Below are 18,211 nucleotides of genomic sequence, written 5' to 3'. Positions count from 1 at the left end.
CATGTTAATGTTATTGTAATTGAATGTCAGTGTTACAGAAGTTCAGCCACTGGTCATGGAAAATTAAAGTGTATTTATTGGTAAGGGAATTTGATAAACTTTTATGGGTTGATCTATGAACATTCCAGATGAAAGTCTTTAAACCGAGTCAAAATTGATGTGAACAAAAAACATTCATTACTACAAAATTCTTCAAGTTCAACCTAATAAAACAAAAACCAGCACCCCTTTGTCACATTTGTGTTGGGAACACACTGACCACTAGCAATATCTGCAACTTGATAAGATGGTCACATGGGGGAGGGGGGGGGGGTGGACATGCACGTTGAGGCAACACAAAATATTTTATTGTGTATGCTTTTTTTTATCCAGGTACTTGCGGCAAAAATGGACTACTACCCTCATTACACCAGAGGTAGGAGGATGAGTGGTCCTCATGGCTTTACGCAATAATTCAGGTAAGAAAAGCTAAGACAAAAACTTGCATGAATTATTTCCAGTTAATCAAAGTGACTACCTTTAGCCTGCCCTTCAAAGCCAAAAACCGGCACGGTTGGCCTAGTGGTAAGGCGTCCGCCCCGTGATCGGGAGGTCGTGGGTTCGAACCTCGGCCGGGTCATACCTAAGACTTTAAAATTGGCAATCTAGTGGCTGCTCCGCCTGGCGTCTGGCATTATGGGGTTAGTGCTAGGCCTGGTTGGTCCGGTGTCAGAATAATGTGACTGGGTGAGACATGAAGCCTGTGCTGCAACTTCTGTCTTGTGTGTGGCGCACGTTATATGTCAAAGCAGCACCGCCCTGATATGGCCCTTCGTGGTCGGCTGGGCGTTAAGCAAACATACAAACAAAAATCAAAGCCAAAATGAAGTATTGCCAGTCATATTATCATAATTATGACTGGCAATACTTCATTTTGGCTTTATTATGAGTGGACTTACTGCTGTTTGACTTTAGAGGGCAGAGCTAGAATGGACACTTTCCTTCGTCGCTTTGATGCGGATGTAATGCCTTCACTACGGTTCTTGCCAGACACAGCTTTTTGATCTGATGAGGCCCCCACCTGTTCAGTTACACATTAAGTGATTAACATGCTTCCATTTGAAACTTCGAAGTCTTCATCGGGGATTGACGCCCGACAAAAGCTAATTGAAGCCCGACGGAGCGAAGCGACGGAGGGCTTCAATTAGACTTTGGGAGGGCGTCAATCCACGATGAAGACCGAGAAGTTTCAAATGGAAGCATGTTAATGTTATTGTAATTGAATCTGACGACAATCTCTTTCCTGCTTTCATGCGGTTGTAAACAGACAGAATTGGTTCTGTTCTGTTCACACACTACTTTCAGTCCACCTACCTGCAAGGGTCAAGTCCCAAGAAATGTCTCTGTATTCCTATCGTATCACTCTGCTCCTGTTTTGTTTTCTTTCACACACATTTTCCCTTCTTTTTTGACGGGTTTCTGGACAGCAAACTCTAAAACAAATTCTTTTCATCACAAAAGCGATCTTTGGAATTGACTGACCGTAGTCCGGAAGAATTCATGCATTAACTTACGTCACGTACTCAACGTCATCACTTCGCATACCTTATGGTCTCGGTATTTCGTTGGCCTTCATATTTCCTACTTGTAAAATGACCCTCAAAGCTAACCGAGACTAGTTGAGGCTGTATCAATACGCCTCGCCAGCAGGTTGTTAATGGATTTTTTAGCGAGTGGTTATCGACAATTGTAATACAATCAAGTTTGCGTTTTAATGAAACAGATCCTGTGATTGGTCAGAATGTCCCAACTCATTACAAATTACCGGTGACTAATTGTCGATAGCCACTAGCTAAAAAATTCATTAACAACCTGCTCCGCACACTCGTGAATTACCAAGAGGCTGCAAATACCCACTCGTGGTTTATTTTCCACTAATCAACTCGTGGTCATTGTTTAAGCTCTATTTAATGACCGGTAATTTTTAATGAGTTGGGGCATTCTGACCAATCACAGGATCTGTTTCATTAAAACGCAAACTTGATTGAATTACAATTAACATTAACCAGAAAAGCCTTTTAACATATGATAATTATAAGAATAACTTTGAATGTAATTAGAAAATTGTTTGCCATTTGAAGAATATTCATACCATAAGACTAAATTGTTGAAAAGTGTCAAATGTACTGAAAGTAGATGGCTTTGTCAACTGACCATAAATACAATTGGTTCTTGTGCCTGTTGTATAGGAGCACCTGAAAGAGAAGGAACAATGGAACAGAAAGTACCAGCAGGAGGTCGACAGTCTGTCATTCCGCAACTAGCAGCTGTCCAAACGAGTTGTGGTACTGCAAGAGGAGCTGGAGGCCGTCGAGTCACAGAAGAAAAAACACAAGGTTGGCACATTTCTTTAAAGCAGTAAAGCGGTAATCAAGACACCAGCATTGACTTGACAGATACAGATTTCCTCTTCGTTGAATAGGGTTGAAGGCATGGCTATCATATTCCTTGGTGGTGGCAATTCCGTTCAATATGTTTTTGTAACGTCGTGAAATATATACTTTTCCCATAAAACTGAAAGCTTAGTGTTACTGCGACTTCATTTTATCATACTTATTTTCATAGTGTGGCATTTTTCGGTTCTCGTCTTTGTTTTGCCAATACATTAACCTTTACTTTAATTGTTTAAAGTTTTAACAAAAACTTACAATGGTAGGAACCCAAGAAAAAGTCCACCCCTCTGCTTTTTGAATGTAATCTATACCTGACTAAGTTTCAAATGTACATTAGTATTAGATAGGCCATGAAGCCTGTAAATGCCCCTTCTTGATCTTGTGATCATTTTATTGCTATTTATAGTACAGAAAAGGGAACCCGTAAGATTTTGCCATATTTTGTACTCTTGATTTTCTAAATTACGATTGATACGGTCTGTGGAAAAAAAGAGAAATAATTCCTAGACTTCTTGAGTTTCTACTTTCGGTTCACTCAGTTAGTGTAAAAAAACAACCTGTTACTATGGCCATTTTGAATCTCGTATGAAGTGACTAAACGAGATCAGTTGCGTTGATCAGCTCAAAGCGTGGAAAGCTCAATTTTTATCATGCAAAAACAACAACAAAGAGGTGGATCCTCAGCAGGAGCAAAGAAAAAGGCTGTTCGGGAACAGGAATTCCTTTCAACGTATGTTTTCCAAGTTTGACATCGATAGACACTGCATGTCAAAGCTAGACTCATAGGGATCCTGAAATTGACAACACCAAGAAAAGCCGCTGCCAGCATGAGGAGCATCACAGACTTTGTCTTTTGCAAAAGATCTACCCGAGGAACAGGGTGCAGTACATGCCAAAGCGATGTTATCCGAGCTGATAGTGAAAATGAATTTGTCATTGAGCACAGCAGATGTGATTTTACAAGCTGTCAAAAGTGTGTTTCCTGTCTTAAACATCGCGCAGAAGTCTAAGTGTTCCTGCAAGAAGGCTACAGCAATGATGAAACAGATGTCTAATGACATTAGGTCTTCTCTTAAAGAAAAAATCAACAAAGATTTCCATCTTTTTTTTTTATCAATGACGGTGTGTGCAGCATGTTTGAAATGAATGATTAAAAGTTATGTGGAGTACTCTCATTTTTCTGAAAATGCACGTAGCTTTTTTTTTGTTAAACTCCATGGCAAAATTGAGGTCCCAAGGTCTGTATTACAATATATATATATATGCAACACATGCTTCTGTCAGTTAAAAGATATGATTTGTTTTTTATCAGCCTCATCTGGAGATGTACTGGTACCTCAGGCCTCATCTGGAGATGTACCAGTATTGCCAGCCTCATTTGGAGATGTACAAGTATTGCCAGCCTCGTCTGGAGATGTACTAGTATCACAAGCCTTATCTGGAGATGTACCAGTATCACCAGCCTCATCTGGAGATGTACCGCCATCACCAGCCTCATCTGGAGATTTACCAGTATCACCAGCCTTATCTGGATATGTACCAGTTTCACCAGTCTTATCTGGACATGTACCAGTATCACCAGCCTCATCTGGAGATGTACCGCTATCACCAGCCTTATCTGGAGATGTACTGATACCACCAACCTCATCTGGAGATGTACCGCTATCACCAGCCTTATCTGGAAATGTACCGATACCACCAGCCTCATCTGGAGATGTACCGCTATCACCAGCCTCATCTGGAGATGTACCGCTATCATCAGCCTCATCTGGAGATGTACCGCTATCACCAGTCTTATCTGGAAATGTACCGATACCACCAGCCTCATCTGGAAATGTACCGATACCACCAGCCTTATCTGGAGATGTACTGATACCACCAGCCTCATCTGGAGATGTACCGCTACCAAAAGCCTCATCTGGAAATGTACCGATACCACCAGCCTCATTTGGAGATGAACAGGTACGAAAAGCATTGTGATTTTGAACTTACTCACGGGTTACCTCCATTATGAAATTGACCGTTTTTGTTTGTTTATTTGTTGCTTAACGTCCAGCCGACTACGCAGAGCCATATCAGGACGAAAATTGACCGCTTTTATTTTTTAAACTTTCCAGGAAATGGGATTTAGCCACCTCTAGGTCGATGTTGTCAGTCTAATGAAATTGGAGAAAAGGCACCAATGGGTGGCCGAGTGGTAACGCACTTGCGCTCGGAAGTGAGTTCGACCCTGTGTCGGGGCGTTAGCAATTTTCTCCCCCCTTTCCTAACCTGGGTGGTGGGTTCAAGTGCTAGTCTTTCGGATGAGACGAAAAACCGAGGTCCCTTCGTGTACACTACATTGGGGTGTGCACGTTAAAGATCCCACGATTGACAAAAGGGTCTTTCCTGGCAAAATTGTATAGCCATAGATTAAAAAAATGTCCACCAAAATACCCGTGTGACTTTGAATAATAGGCCGTGAACAGTAGGATATGCGCCGAAATGGCTGCGATCTGCTGGTCGATGTGAATGCGTGATGTATTGTGTAAAAAAAATCCATCTCACACGGCGCCTTGAGTCCGAGTCTGGAGATACGCGCGCGATATAAGACTTCATATAACCCATACTTGTCGGTCGCCCTATGCCTAAGTGGAATGTTTTGTATAATGGGAGCTTTAGGGCAACATTTGGCTTTAACACACACACACGTACATATATAGATTGGTTGAATTTAGAATAAAAAGAAAGTATGTAAAAGTCACAACATTCTTACACGTACTCGCATTCACTACCAAGAAACTGTTTCCCGCAGTGGGGCACTGCGGTTATGAAATTAAAGGCCCCTCCTGTTTTTGGAACCGCAGGAGCTTTCTAATTTGCTGTTAGGTAGATTTTTGGTTCCTCTTTCCTGTCATGCTCTCTTTTTCTTCATGAATTCTTTTCTTTTTTCTGCCTTCTTGCTCATTCACCTGTATTTTTTCCAAAAATCTCTTCTCTTGCCGCTTGTCTCGCGATTCATGTATAGTTTAATCTGTTAGTGTTCTGATGTAAGCCCAGCAGTAGATAGGTTAAGCCTATTTTAACATACTGGAAACTGGTAATCTTCCAGTAGGTATTAATTTAGTTTTACTAAAGCCTGCTGGGACACAAGTAATGGGTTAGTGCATTTGTAAACAGGAATCGCTTGACAAGTGGCCCCCTTCATCCCCCCCTTCCTCGTCCTGATATGGCTCTGCGTAGTCGGCTGGACGTTAAGCAACAAATAAACAAACAAACAAACAAACAAACCAAGAAACTGTTAATTTTTAGGATAGTTGGACATTAACTACAGTACCTGTGTAATCCAGAAAAACACACAAGATAAGCACATAATTGAGGCAAGTCAGGACCATTATGATGATCTGTGTCAAAAGCATCACATTTATTTTAACACGAATATTTATTGGACCATAGTGGCCGAGTGGGCTGCTTGCAGTCTCACTCAATGACAAAGTTAAGCAATGCCGAGCCTAGCCAAGTACTTGGATAAGTGACTGTCTGAGTTGTACACTGCTGTTAACTTGACCCCTCATGGAGGGCGGTGTCTCACTACTCTTTGGGATGAGATTTTAAAGGGAGGTCTATTCAGTATTCTGAGTACATATATGCACTCAAAATCAAGCTTGGACTTGATCCTGACGCCAATGTCCAACTCGGGTCAATGCAACCTGCAGAAACACACCCAGCATGCATCATAGTCTCAGAATAATCAAAATGATGATTGTGGAGACTCAACGAAAGGCAGGTGTGCTAAGCTGCCATAGTATTATGGGAAATGATTCTATTGTTATTGCAAATTTGTCTGGAAGCATGTGTCGACATAAGCTTGTATGTCTGCTTGATAGAGAATGGGATCTGGGTTGTCAGTAAAATGAAATTTGAGATTTTAAAAGAATCACCAAACCTTAGGGCGACAAAATATAAGTTGAAAGTATTGTACAATTGGAGCTTTACCTTTAGGACGACATTTGGTTGACCTAACTCCCCTATAGGATTTAACACAATATATATATATATGTTATAATTTTGGTTGCCCTAATCAAAAGTATTGTATAATGGGAGCTTTAGGGCGACATTTGGCGAATTGGATCTGGGTTGTTACTAAAATGACATTTTACTTTTTTGAGATTTTTTTTTTTATACACGTTTTTATTGAGTCACTTGAGAAAAAGTGACTCTATGTAATCGGTCAGTGTTAGTCTGTCCGGCCGGCCGTCCGGCCGGCCGTCCGTAGACACCACCTTAACGTTGGACTTTTCTCGGAAACTATCAAAGCGATCGGGCTCATATTTTGTTTAGTCGTGACCTCCAATGACCTCTACACTTTAACGATGGTTTCGTTGACCTTTGACCTTTTTCAAGGTCACAGGTCAGCGTCAAAGGAAAAATTAGACATTTTATATCTTTGACAAAGTTCATCGGATGTGATTGAAACTTTGTAGGATTATTCTTTACATCAAAGTATTTACATCTGTAGCCTTTTACGAACGTTATCAGAAAAACAAGGGAGATAACTAGCCTTTTCTGTTCGGCAACACACAACTTAACGTTGGGCTTTTCTCGGAAACTATAAAAGTGACCGGGCTCAAATTTTATGTGAACGTGACTCATTGTGTTGTGAATAGCAATTTCTTCCTGTCCATCTGATGCCTCATATAATATTCAGAACTGCGAAAGTGACTCGATCGAGCGTTTGCTCTTCTTGTTTCTTCTTGGTACACGACATCAACATCAGACAGCAACACTTTTTTTTAGATTTGAAAGGAAGCACCAAACCTTAGGGCGAAAAAAATATGTGAAAGTATTGTACAATAGGAGCTTTAGGATGACATTTGGTCGACCTAGCTCCCCTGTGGGATTTAACACACATGCATATGTATAGGTTACAACACGAGTGGTTTTTTATATGGCTTGTATTTCAGTCAAGACCCAGCGGATGAATATCATCGGGAGACACGAGCCTTTGGCGAGTGGCTCTCGATTGATATTCCCGCTGGGTCTTGACTGAAATACAAGCCATATAAAAAACCACGAGTGTTGTAATCTGTATATCCCATTCTACCATCAAACACAAAGTGTAGACTACTAGCGGCACTTTTGCGATCTGTGGAGTGTGAAACAGTGTTTTCAGCGAGACATGGCCTTTTTGCAACCTTAAACTAAGTGACCGTCGCTGAAAAAATAAAACGAATGAGTGCATCTATAAGTACGCGGTAACACTACTTTCAGACCGTTTAAAAGCGTTAAGTAAAGGTTCATAAGTTGCAAGAAAGTAATGTCGTATAGAAATCCATTTAGTTGAAGCGCACAATTCTTTTGCGTTTCAGGTCGGCGGAACGGGGAAACCGGTTTGGCCCCCATTTGGCTTACTCGACTCGATTCAGAATCGATTCCACGTTGTTTTTTTCGAACGCATTATTATACAATTAGTCTTATTGACAGAGAAGCAAATTTTAGGGAACACATATGTAGATTTAACCATTTGCTCCCTATTTGAAATGTATCTACATGATAAACTGTTTTGCGAGTGTGTTTGCATGAACCTAAACTGGTATTGATGCGATGAAAACAGGACCCAAGTCTGTCACCGCCGCTTGATTGCATTTTGAAAGAATATGACTGGATTACGGAAAAATACACACATGTTAAGTTCTTAGATACCTTCATCGCCAATGTGGACTTACTGCAGAGCCAGGCAAAAGAGTAGACTTGCTCGTAAAACACGTGAAACAGCTGATGATAGCGAAGCCCAACCGTGCCAGGTAAGGACGGTCTGACAGATTCTCAAAAGTCGTCTGCTAACGAAGCAAGGGGAGGGTACTCGTGTTTTTGTTTTGGTTCGCTAGCATCTGGTTATCTTGTAAGTTGAATGTTCGTTTTTTCCCACCTGCATTGCTTTCATAATGAAAGAAACGTTTGCTTATTGCATCTCATACATCAGATCAGTTCTGAGATTCATTTTTGCGTGCAACTGATATGGTTTTCTGAGCCGTGCAATACGATTTTGGAACTTCATACAAATGTGTCACATTGTTCGGCGCGAGGTCAAAGGTCGGGAGCAAAGTAGTTCTTCGCCCAAATCGGAATCTGCACTATCATATATTTTTTTGAGTCCATGATGTATTTATTGAGCTATAAAAATACAACATATATACCCATACTGAAGTAACAGAGACAAAGAAGGGAGGTCATGGGATATATATATATATATATATGTTATAATTTTGGTCGCCCTAATCAAAAGTATTGTATAATGGGAGCGTTAGGGCGACATTTGGCGAATTGGATCTGGGTTGTTACTAAAAAAAAATGACATATTACTTTTTTGAGAATTTTATTTTTTCAGTTTTTTTTTTTTTTATACACGTTTTTATTTCTTTTTGGTACACGACATCAACATCAGACAACAACACTTTTTTGAGATTTGAAAGGAAGTACCAAACCTTAGGGCGAAAGAAAATACGTTGAAAGTATTGTACAATAGGAGCTTTAGGATGACATTTGGTCGATCGACCTAGCTCCCCTGTGGGATTTAACACACACGCATGTATATATATATGTCAAAAATGGTGTGAATGTGATCATACTTTCTCCAAGTCCTTTTTCAAAAATTGACCCGATATTCCGATCTACTTACAAATACCTTTTGGGGTTTAAATTGTGATGTTTTAGTTTAAATAAAAGTTCCACATGATTCTATGCTCCGCCTTGCAAGAGACATCACATTAACTTAACTGTGAATATTTTGTTTTAGGATGAAGACTACTGTCAGGAGAGTGATTTTGATTCTGATAGCACACCTTCTTCCTGCGATTACCCTATGCTGTCACCACCTGCACAAAGGAAGAAAACTTGCCAAGGTAAAAGTCAATGAAAGAAACTGTGAGAAGTAGTAACTCACTGACTGCGACAATTCATGGTTGACCAATTTACTTAAAATTCAGCTTTCCTGAGCCAGAAACCACAACTTGGTCTATAGTTCAGGACATTTCCTAGTCGAGTTGCAATCAATTATTGTACTATCAAGGAAACAGTTTCTTGTGTAAAGAATTTAACATGCTATACGGTGTTGTTGCCAGGCCTCGGTCTTTTGTCTGTGACGCATTCCTTTCTGATTTGACGCATTGGACCTAGCCTTGTCCGGTCGATGGACCGATAGTTTTTACGTTTTGGTGGTCAACTGACCGATACATATATATTCGTACAAGGCGGACAAGGTCTGCAATGAATGGAATGGGAGTTGCAAAGTCGGAAAACAAACCCCGATCGAAATGCTCATGTTTGCTACGAGTGAAAAATGCACTCGGTGCCGACTCTGTGTTTGTCGTCATTGACTCTGTGTTTGTCGTCTTTGACACTCGAGGCTGCGTTTACGGAAATACCCGTTCCAGCCGGTGTACCTAATTATCGAAAACGGCGCAAACAGCGGAAATTTCATCAATATAATATTACGGCATGGTAATTTGGACCTATTGTTTTTTTAAAGTCAGGACATTTGGACTTATTGGTTTTTTTTAGGGAGGTCCAAATGACCTATTGTCTTCTTAGGCTGGCAACAACACTGGCTATACTTTTTCCCACATAAAAAAGACTTGTGCCCATTGTGATATGTACATTGTACTTGTTTGACAGGCATGGTTACAACAAGTCAGCAAAGTCTGGTTTTCTCGATGGCTGGTTGGCACCCCGTTGCCTTGGCACCTCAAGCAATGATGTTGCCAGCGCAGTCTGTGTCTCGTCTTACGTCTCCCAACAATGTCCAGCTTCCCACCGACCTTACTGTCCTTCAGCAGCAGCTCAGGACTACAGGTATGTTATTCTTCAGCGTGTGGCATCACCGTATTTGATCTTTTACCCTTGTTAAATGCTTCTCATTCAAGTCACTGCACAGCAGAACATGCATGAACTTTTAAAACCAGCTCGCTGCACAATTGTTAAGTACCTATTTTATGAAGCAACTGCTTGTTTGCGAAAATGAGTGTGCCTGCATCAATACTACGTGTTTATCACTAAATCAGTGACTGATTAGACCGTCCTTCCGGAGGGTGAAATGAATAGGCTAAAGTTGCTGATGCGACCCCCATTCATATTTCACACTGTCAGACTGTACGGTAGGCTACGGTTCATGTTGGTTGATAAATATTGGCTTCAAATTGGTACCCTTGAAAATGACAGAAGGCCGCCTTACAATTCTTAAACTTCTTGAGTTTCTACTTTTGTGACATGACGTGACCGAGTTTTGTATGAAGTGAAGAAACGAGATCAGTTGTATTGATCTGTTCAAAGCGTGGAAAGCTCAATTTCCATCAGGCAAAAACAACAACAAAGAGGTGGATCCTCAGCTGGGCCAAAGAAAAAGGCGGTTCGGGAACAGGAATTCCTTTCAAAGTATGTGTCAGTAAAAAGATGACCTGATTTTTTTTCATCAGCCTCATCTGGAGATGTACCGCTACCACCAGCCTCATCTGGAGATGTACCGCTACCACCAGCCTCATCTGGAGATGTACCGATAAAACCAGCCTCTTCTGGAGATGAACAGGTACGAAAAGCCTTGCGATTTGAACTAACTCACGGGTTACCTACTTCCTGAATTTGACTCTCCGGATGACTTTTTTAACTTTTCACAGGAAATGGGAATTGGGCCCCGCCACCCACCCCCCCCCCCCCCCCCCCCCCCCCCCCGGGGGTAATTATTGTCAGTCCAATGGAAGCACAAATACTATGGTCATCCTAAGTGGAAAGTAGTGTATAATGGGATCTTTAGGGCGACATTTGGTCGACTTAACTCCCCTGTAAGCTTTAACACATACACATGTATATTGGTTGAATTTAGAATAAAAAGAAAGTATGTAAAAGGCACAACATTCTTACACGTACTTGCATTCACCACCAAGAAACTGTTAATTTTTAGGATAGTTGGACATTAACTACGGTACCTGTGTAATCCAGAAAAACACACAAGATAAGCACATAAATGAGGCAAGTCAGGACCATTATGATGATCTGTGTCAAAAGCATCACCAGCAGTGAAAATTTTCATTTATGTGAGCACTGTTGAAATGTGTTTTTTTGAAAACTACACACAAATACAAGAAACACAAACAAAACAGTAAGTGTCTAGCTTTATTAGGTCCTGAGATATTGCCCATCAAAGTCGGGACCCAGCGCCCATGTCACGATCGACAAATATTTCATCATATTTACACCCCTGTCATTTCATACAATAACAAAGTACAGTACAGAGAATGGCATATTTGTAAAATATAAGTACATGACAGCACACATCAGAAAAAAACAGTAGTGTCAGCGTGAAGGTATTGGGAGAAATGCCATGCTAAAGTGGCTTCAAAATCAATTGGAAAGCGTGTAAAAATTGTTCAGGGTACCATGTTGGCAGGTCTGCAGTTCAAAATGTATGGGACACAAATGTCTCACAATAAATTTCCTTGCACAGTAGTACATATTAACTTAGCCTATTTTTTTCCAGGCCCTACACTTCATTTGAAAAAAAGTTACAGAGCTTCAAACTTGGCAAAAACATCAATTTGCACAATGGAAAAAACGCTATTTTACCCAAATGTACACTTGGTGGACCAATATCTTCAAATCTATTGCAGATAGAGATTTCAAAATGGGCCTGCAGTTTCCATACATACTAAGCAACACATATTCATGCTTAAACAGTGCTTAGTGTCAGTATTTTACAAAGTATTTGCTTCTGAAGACAATTTTTAGTCAATTTTCAGTGGCCGCACAGTATAAAAAGTCAACTTTGAAAATCAGTATCTTCAAATCTATTGCACGCAGAGCTTTCATTTTTGGTCAACAGCTTGTGTACAACCTAAGCAACATATACACATGCTAAAATAAGACAAAATGTCAATTATTAAAACAAAATTCCTTCTGAAGGCGATTTAGTCATGATATCTAGTCGCCTCATGGTAAAAAAAAAGTCAACTTTAAATACGCATATCTTCAGAACTTTTGTAGATGGAATTTTCACATTAGGCCTCCAGTCTCTGTTCATCATAAGGAACACATACTGTTAGTCATGAATAAAATGCCTCTGAAGGTTACTTGTATAATATATTTTTCCAGTAGACGCTTTGTTCAGGCTCCAAGCTTCAGGAGACGATCGTTCACTTTCAGTGTACAATACGCAAACATTTTTCATTCCTGCCTTCAATACAGGTCGCTAAGCTTGTCTGAAGAAACGCAGGAAAATCTTCATCTGTACTCCGTGTTGCATCCTTCACCACTCCTTCAATTTCACTTTTCAGCTGCAAACCTCCCAGCAGATTTCTGTCAGCCACTTTTTCGAAAACCTCATCAACAGCTTGCCAGCTAAGCTCCAGCCTGCAACATATATTGATTGCCTTATAAGTTGTAAGCTGGTGTGTTACAAAATGTTGACAAAACAAAACACTTGGTACTTTGGAAGGCCAGCTTTCAGTAAATACACACTTGATGACTTTTAAAATGACAGGTTTTACACATTACAGAATTTGATCATGAAATATACTTACTCGTGACGCAGTAGTCCCAAGTTGTAACAACAACTTCAATGACAGGTTTTACACATTGCAGAATTTGATAATGAAATATACTTACTCGTGACGCAGTACGCCAGTAGTTCAAGTTGTAACAACTACACTGACAGGTTTTACACATTGCAGAATTTGATCATAAAAATAATTTACTTACTCGTGACGCAGTAGTTCAAGTTGTAACAACTTCACTGTGAGTGGCTGCTTGTCGACAACTTGGGGCGTCGACCTCTCCCAGTACAGCTCAAGTACTTTCTCATTATGTCCAGCTCAGCATCATTCTCTTGAAAACAAAGCAAATTCAAGGTTTAAAAACAAATCAATATGCAGATAGTGTGACTAAAACAGCATGGGGAACTCTTAAGTTTGTAAAACATGTTAAGTTTCAACAGCTCGAAGTAACATGAACTTACTGTATTCTTTTGATCGTTAATCAAATGAAGACAGCTTGATTTCTATTAATGAAATCCAAAACATGAGAGAGGACGCTAAATAGGCTTCACGGCCTAAGCAAGTCCTTCGCCAAAAACTAAACCTAACCTTGAGTGTCAGTTCGAATGCAGTAGCAGACGACACAGACGAGTAACAACTTACGACACACCACTTCCGGTATTTCATCGTTACGTTTTATATCAATATTTTAGGCAGCAAATCCACAAAATGAACTGCATCGAAGTTAGAACTCTTCCTAATGCATCTGCCTTTCAATTTCAATAATTTTTTAACAGGTTTTATGAAACAAAACAAAAAAAATCTCCGAAGTTGGAAACAAGCACATCGGGATTTCTAGAAGCTTCTGTTCTAAAATTGAGAGCGTCTTCGATTTGCTTTTTCTTGATTTTTTCAGCAAATAACCACAAATCCTTCGACAATAATAATCATATGCCAATTCTTTATGAAATAATTGTTATGCTTACCGAAAAACCTTTCAATTTTCTGGAGAAATGACGCTGAATGAGGGTCAGGTGGATCGCGTGAATGTTCGGTAGACGCCATGCTTGCACATTCAGCTTTTGAGGTGGTCGACGTTGGTTGGCTGGCTGGCGTTTTGTGCGCATGCGTCCCACACATTAGTTTCGCATCTCATTAAATTCAGTGAAAAACAAGCTTTCCGACGCTACCCGTAATGTATAGGTTATCTTTTGTAAATAATGACAAAAAGTTCTTTAAAGTTAGATGTTTTCTGAGCGTTACTTTTAATCGACAATCTTTCTTACTGGAAATAATTGTTGATGAAAGAAAAAATACGAAAATACGGCTCAATCATTACTCTTTGAACTGCGCACATTTGCATAGCATGAATGGAACTTTTAGGCGGTGAAACCGGAGTTTTTCGATGACACCCGACTGCGTCCCGAGTGCAAACATATGGCGGCCATTGCAGCGTGCGCTTTGTTCACGGCGCATCGATGGTATATCTATTTAATTTTTACACTCACATTCTCGCACAATATGGACAAACGAACACTGCAATCGACAGATAAATGTTCAATCTTTATTTCTCAAGAAGTTTTAAACACGGGGGTGAACAATGAAGGGAGAAATCTCGTCTCAAACAAACACATTTTTTCAGGAGTTTTGTCAGTTTCCCGCATAGCTGTATAGAGTAGTGCTGGCACCTACATAGTGGCCGAGTGGGCGGCTTGCAGTCTCACTCAATGACAAGGTTAACTCATTCGAGGCGCAGCTAAATTTCCCCTGTGTTCCCTGCCAACGCGCGATTTAGAGCCATTTTGAAAAAAATATTAAAAATCAACAACACAAGATAACCTTACATACCTTATGTTTTTGCAAAGTTTGAAACTTACTCTTTTAGAAAATATATGAAACATTTGAAAGTACATACCTTTTGTTGTCTTCATATCCACGCAAAATATCCAATTTGAAGCAAAACAAAAAAACTTTCTACGTCATGGGTTCATCATACACAATGTCATGATCGACACTTGCATTGCCCGAATCATCACCCAAATGATCGTCCATTGGCACAAAATCGTCACCAGAATCTAAAATATCATCTCCACTATCATCATCACTGAGGTCAAGATCAGAACCGTACTGAATAACACGTTCTAGCACTCTTTTCAAGTTACTACGTCTCGGCAGAACGATCCGCCATCTTGGAAAAGTCAAAACACGTGGGTCGCACACCGTCAACAAAATTTTTATTAATCCCAACAATTTAAGGGAAGGAACTGTTTACAGTGAATGGTACCACTGTAGACAGATAGAAGTTCATTGCAGGGGTTGTTTCCCTTGGTCAGCAGGACCGTTTACACCGTTAAAAATTCGTGATATCCGTCGGAACTCAAGTGCCGGCACGCAGCCAACGCTAAACACAGATGTCGGAATTCCAGTTCCGACGCGCCTCGAATGAGTTAATTAAGCAATGCCGAGCCTAGGCAGTACTTGGATAAGTGACTGTCTGAGTTGTACACTGCTGTTAACTTGACCCCACATGGAGGGCGGTGTCTCACTACTCTTTGGGATGAGATTTTAAACTGAGGTCTATTCAGTATTCTGAGTACATATGCCCTCAAAATCATGCTTGGACTTGATCCTGACGCCAATGTCCAACTCGGGTCAATGCAACCCGCAGAAACACACCCAGCATGCATCATAGTCTCAGAATAATCAGAATGATGATTGTGGAGACTCAAGGAAAGGCAGGTGTACTAAGCTGCCATGGTATTATGGGAAAAGGTTCTATTGTTATTGCAAATTTGTCTGGAAGCATGTGTCGACATTAGCTTGTATGTCTGCTTGATAGGCAATGTGATCTGGGTTGTCAGTAAAAATGAAATTTGAGATTTGAAAAGAATCACCAAACCTTAGGGCGACAGAATATAAGTTGAAAGTATTGTACAATTGGAGCTTTAGGACGACATTTGGTCGACCTAGCTCCCCTGTAGGATTTAGCACAATATATGTTATATTTTTGGTCGCCCTAATCAAAAGTATTGTATAATGGGAGCTTTAGGGCGACATTTGGTGAATTGGATCTGGGTTGTCACTAAAATGACATTTGAGATTTGAAAGGAAGCACCAAACCTTAGGGCGAAAGAAAATACATTGAAAGTATTGTACAATTGCTGAATTGGAGCTTTAGGATGACATATGTTCGACCTAGCTCCCCTGTGGAATTTGACACACACGCATATTATATATACTGTTCAAAAAAAGAAACGCATAGTTGCTACTTGCCAAATTTGTTTTATTTTTCGAAAAAAATAACAGAAAATCCAATATTTAGATTATTTGTTTGAATTTTGGTATGGACACAGTTGAATGCACACACAGTTCATTTGCATCTTCAAATCAATCAGTCAATCAATACGATTGGGTGCCGAGGCTGTCAAGTCAGTAGGGGGTGTGACTGCCTTGAGCAGCAACAACTGCCCGGCACCTTCTGGGCATGGACTGGATCAGATGCCGGATATCTTGCTGTGGGATGGTGTCCCACTCCTCCTGAAGTGCCTGCAATAGATCGCGGTGATTTGCTGGCGCTTCTTCTTGCCTGCGCACACGTCTGTCCAATTCATCCCAGAGGTGTTCTATCGGGTTCATGTCTGGCGACATGGATGGCCAGGGAAGCACCTGGACATGGTGGTCGGTGAGGAACTGGGTGGTGAGTCGTGCTGTGTGCAGGCGAGCGTTGTCCTGCTGGAATATGGCATCCTGGTCAGCCAGAAGAGGAAGGGCGTGTGGGCGCAGAATTTCCTCTACGTATCGCTGGGCAGTTATGCGCCCTTGGACGTGCACCAGGGTGCTCCTTCCAGCGGTATTGATCGCCCCCACACCATGACGCCTCCACCACCATGAATGGGTGCCTCATCCACACAGTTGGGCGCGTAACGTTCGTTTACTCTCCGGTAGACCCTCCTCCGACCATCATGTCGCTGGAGCAGGAAGTAGGACTCGTCGCTGAACCACACGTGTCTCCAGTGATTCCGGACGGTCCAGCGAAGGTGCTGGTTGCCCCACTGCACTCGGTTCTGGCGATGGCGGCGGGTGAGGACAGCTCCTCTGTGAGGTCTGCGAGCTCTCAAACCAGCTTTATGCAGGCGGTACTGCACGGTCTGGTCCGATAATCGGTGTGGCCCGGGGAGAGCCTGGACAGAAGATGAGGCCGACAGGAAACGATTCCGGAGGTGGCGGAGCCGTATGAAACGGTCCTGAGCAGCAGTTGTCGCCCTTGGTCTTCCCGCTCGTGGCAAGTCAGCAACGGAGCCAGTGGCTTGAAACCTGACCCACAGTCTACTGATGGTGCCCTGGGACACGTGGAAGTGCCTGGCGATTGCACTTTGACTTTGGCCTGCTTGTAAACGACCCAATGCAATTTGGCGGTCTTCTCTGCTCAATCGGGCCATCTTTCGTCGCTGAATTGTCGTCTGATTTCTTTGTGGCGAACAATCCGCTTTTATGGGTTTTGGAAGACATGATGAGAGCTCAATATTCCCCGAGTTTCACGAGATTACACTGAAGCATGACGAGTGGTCATGCCAAATGAGCAATTTTGACATTGTAGCCACTGATAACGCATGCGTCACGTGCAGAGCTCACTTGTGGCAATGGACGAAAGGTCGACGACCAGATAAACATTTTCTGCAGTTTGGTGGATATCCTTGTAGCCATATAACTAAATTAACCAAATATTACAAGCTATGCGTTTCTTTTTTTGAACAGTATATATATGATAATGTCAAAAATGGTGTGAATGTGTTCATACTTTCTCCAAGTCCTTTTACTGAAAAGGACCTTTGACTCGATATTCCGATCTACTTACGCATACTCTTTGGGGTTTACATTGTGATGTTTAAATAAAAGTTCCACATGATTCTATGCTCCGCCTTGCAAGAGACATCACATTAACTTAACTGTGAATATTTTGTTTTAGGATGAAGACTTATACCGTCCGGAGAGTGATTTTGATTCTGATAGCACACCTTCTTCCTGCGATTACCCTATGCTGTCACCACCTGCACAAAGGAAGAAAACTTGCCAAGGTAAAAGTCAATGAAAGAAACTGTGAGAAGTAGTAACTCACTCACTGCGACAACTCATGGATGACCAATTTACTTAACTCATGGATGACCAATTTACTTAAGATTCAACTCTCCTGAGCCAGAAACCACAACTTGGTCTATAGTTCAGGACATTTCCTAGTCAAGTTGCAATCATTTATTGTACTATCAAGGAAACAGTTTCTTG

At 41.2% G+C, this 18,211-nt stretch overlaps 1 protein-coding gene and 1 long non-coding RNA gene across 3 annotated transcripts in view; one reads left to right on the top strand and one right to left on the bottom strand.

The window, feature by feature from the left end:
- Nucleotides 1-362: 362 nt before the first annotated feature.
- LOC138973486 (uncharacterized) overlaps nucleotides 363-18,211 on the top strand; it is a 31,786-nt gene continuing 13,937 nt past the window's right edge. The window contains exons 1-7 of one of the 2 annotated variants that reach the window (XM_070346199.1): nucleotides 363-458; nucleotides 2,229-2,375; nucleotides 3,745-4,394; nucleotides 9,208-9,313; nucleotides 10,086-10,262; nucleotides 10,883-10,992; nucleotides 17,898-18,006. In XM_070346199.1, coding sequence (XP_070202300.1) covers nucleotides 437-458; nucleotides 2,229-2,375; nucleotides 3,745-4,394; nucleotides 9,208-9,313; nucleotides 10,086-10,262; nucleotides 10,883-10,992; nucleotides 17,898-18,006 — 1,321 coding nt within the window. In that variant the 5' untranslated portion in view covers nucleotides 363-436. The remainder of the gene's footprint in view (nucleotides 459-2,228; nucleotides 2,376-3,744; nucleotides 4,395-9,207; nucleotides 9,314-10,085; nucleotides 10,263-10,882; nucleotides 10,993-17,897; nucleotides 18,007-18,211) is intronic. The other variant, XM_070346200.1, reaches the window with a different exon arrangement.
- LOC138973487 (uncharacterized) lies at nucleotides 11,587-14,069 on the bottom strand. Its single transcript, XR_011458038.1, has 3 exons — nucleotides 13,918-14,069; nucleotides 13,158-13,283; nucleotides 11,587-12,809 (listed from the first exon to the last, which is right to left on the bottom strand). It is a non-coding gene; the product is annotated as an uncharacterized lncRNA (long non-coding RNA).

The sequence above is a fragment of the Littorina saxatilis genome, linkage group LG8 (assembly GCF_037325665.1).
Source record: "Littorina saxatilis isolate snail1 linkage group LG8, US_GU_Lsax_2.0, whole genome shotgun sequence".
Classification (NCBI taxonomy): Eukaryota; Metazoa; Mollusca; class Gastropoda; order Littorinimorpha; family Littorinidae; genus Littorina; species Littorina saxatilis.
This window is presented reverse-complemented; position numbering and strand designations above follow the sequence as displayed.